The sequence below is a fragment of the Austrofundulus limnaeus genome, unplaced genomic scaffold (assembly GCF_001266775.1).
Source record: "Austrofundulus limnaeus strain Quisiro unplaced genomic scaffold, Austrofundulus_limnaeus-1.0 Scaffold716, whole genome shotgun sequence".
NCBI classification, from domain to species: Eukaryota; Metazoa; Chordata; class Actinopteri; order Cyprinodontiformes; family Rivulidae; genus Austrofundulus; species Austrofundulus limnaeus.
The window spans coordinates 54,980-57,228 of NW_013953118.1; the positions used below are offsets into that span (position 1 = coordinate 54,980).

Consider the following 2,249-nt stretch of genomic DNA (forward strand, 5'->3'; position numbering starts at 1 on the left):
TTCAAAGATTGTTTATTATTTATTTTTTGTATTAATTCTCATTTGTTTACATTGTTCTGTGTTTTTCTGTCCTTTTGTAAATGGAAAGGTTAAAAATGACCGAAATAAATAAACATAAACAAAAAACACAAATATACGGCTGTTGTTTGATGGAAGTCACCAAAGAAGAAGAGTTAATTGTGGCTGAAGACTGATTAAACCCAGAAAATATTCCCTAACATATGGAACCTGACTCTGCAGAACTTGAAATATTAAAGTTATTATGTATACAGTAAAATCATCAGCTGTAAATAATGCAGAATATAAAGCCTGTCTTTGCTTTATAAAAGTAAAAATAATATTTTTAACTTTTTTCAATTGGTTTTTTCTAATTTATTAAAAAAAGATTATTTGTTTGTGTTTATTGTGAAACAGAAAAACAGAACGAACCGTACACGGTTTCTGCTCATCTGGTCTCGTTGGGTTGCCAGATAAGAAATGCCATCTCTTTGTATTGATTGCATTTTGGCCCAAATGATGGTGCGTGCTGAGCGAGGGGAGGGGGCGGGGCTTCCTGGACCAGCAGGAGGTCAGATGAGGTGTGGATGCTGCGCAGAGAAGAAGGATTTCACTCTAAAACTTGTTTATCTGGCAACATGAAATCTGAGCCCCTCCTCTTTTTAAAGTGCCTGTGGCATCAAATTTTTGTAATAAATATGAATGTGTTTTTGGAAAGAGAACATTGATAACACATTGCAAAACAAATTTCACGCCGTTGAGATGAACAGTTGTTGAGATATTTTCCTCTAAAGAAACAGGAAGTGATGTCAAAGGGGAATGTCTGCATGTAAACAGAGTGTTGCTACATTATTAACAGACTATAGAGAAGAATCTGATGTTTCTTAAGATTATTTTGAATCATTATCAGAGAGATGAATTAGACTTTAAATAATATTGTTTTTAAAAAAAGACTAGAGTTTCTTTTCTTAGAGTTCTCCTTTGACGTCACTTCCTGTTTCACTTTGCTGAGCCAAATTCACGAGAAAATAGGCCAGTTATGTGACAAAATGGGTAAAATCATGTTTATTATGCTAATTTTCTTAAATATAAAGATGTTTTCTTTGACTTTTTGTATTTGATAAGCATGTCACAGGAACTTTAAAGTTGTTTTTCTCTTAATGCCTTCAAACCATCTGTCTTCTCTGTCCAAACATGCTGTCCTCAGCAGACTGTGTCCCTGAGGTGTGGGACAGCTGAGGCTGTCTGTGGACAGGTGCTGTAGTTTCTCTAACACAGAACCAAACATGGAAACAACAGGCGAGCATCAWTGAACAAAGAAACTACAGAAACAAGCTCGTCTGACAGACAAAGCTCCTTTTCTTGGCCTGTTTCTGACAGAATCTGCAGCTTCAGCTCWGCTCTGCTCTGAGTTTCGGCTCGGTTCAGATCTGGTCCCAGGCTGTTCTCAGAAAAGTCTCGGCTCGTCTTCTGTTTGTTCCTCCTGCAGCTCAAAGGCCAGCGGTCCTCCCACTGCCAGCCTGGTGAAAAGTGACACGTTTCAGCAGCACAGATACGAAAACTTCATCTCATTCTGCCTCACAGAGACAGTCCTAATGTCACGAGACGGGTACCACTCTGTGCTGGGACCACTCTCAGCTACTACCACTTCATCCTGCTGGACTGGACATGATGAGTGGACAGGGACATGTCTCCAGGTCCTCTGGCGTCCCMCTCAGAACAAAAATATGACTTAAAGAATCATCAGTGACGACACTGTCCCTGAGGGAGACGACCAATCGTTTGTCGCTATGTGTCCCTATGAGGGACTGGGACATGTCCTGGTGTCTCTGAGACATGTCCAGGTGTCTCTGTAGTGGACTGGGTCATGTCCAGGTATCACTGTAGTGGACTGGGACATGTCCAGCTGTCTCTGTGGTGGAAAGGGACATGTCCAGCTGTCTCTGTAGTGGACTGGGACATGTCCAGCTGTCTCTGTGGTGGAATGGGACATGTCCAGCTGTCTCTGTAGTGGACTAGGACATGTCCAGGTATCTCTGTAGTAGACTGGGACTTGTCCAGCTGTCTCTGTGGTGGACTGGGACATGTCCAGCTGTCTCTGAGGTGGAATGGGACATGTCCAGCTGTCTCTGTAGTGGACTGGGACATGTCCAGGTATCTCTGTAGTAGACTGGGACATGTCCAGCTGTCTCTGTGGTGGACTGGGACATGTCCAGGTGTCACTGTAGTGGACTGGGACATGTCCAGGTATC

The 2,249-nt window shown here is 42.2% G+C and overlaps 2 protein-coding genes across 3 annotated transcripts in view; one reads left to right on the forward strand and one right to left on the reverse strand.

Moving 5' to 3' along the window:
* The window catches only part of LOC106532085 (polycomb protein SCMH1), a gene marked incomplete at its 5' end in the record, with an annotated part of 41,137 nt that extends 40,598 nt beyond the window's left edge, over window positions 1-539 (reverse strand). Inside the window, 1 exon segment of the mRNA XM_014028079.1 lies at window positions 430-539. Within this exon segment, the coding sequence (XP_013883533.1) occupies window positions 430-503 (74 nt within the window).
* LOC106532084 (cyclin-dependent kinase-like 5) overlaps window positions 1-2,249 on the forward strand; it is a gene marked incomplete in the record, with an annotated part of 40,161 nt that overhangs the window by 9,037 nt on the left and 28,875 nt on the right.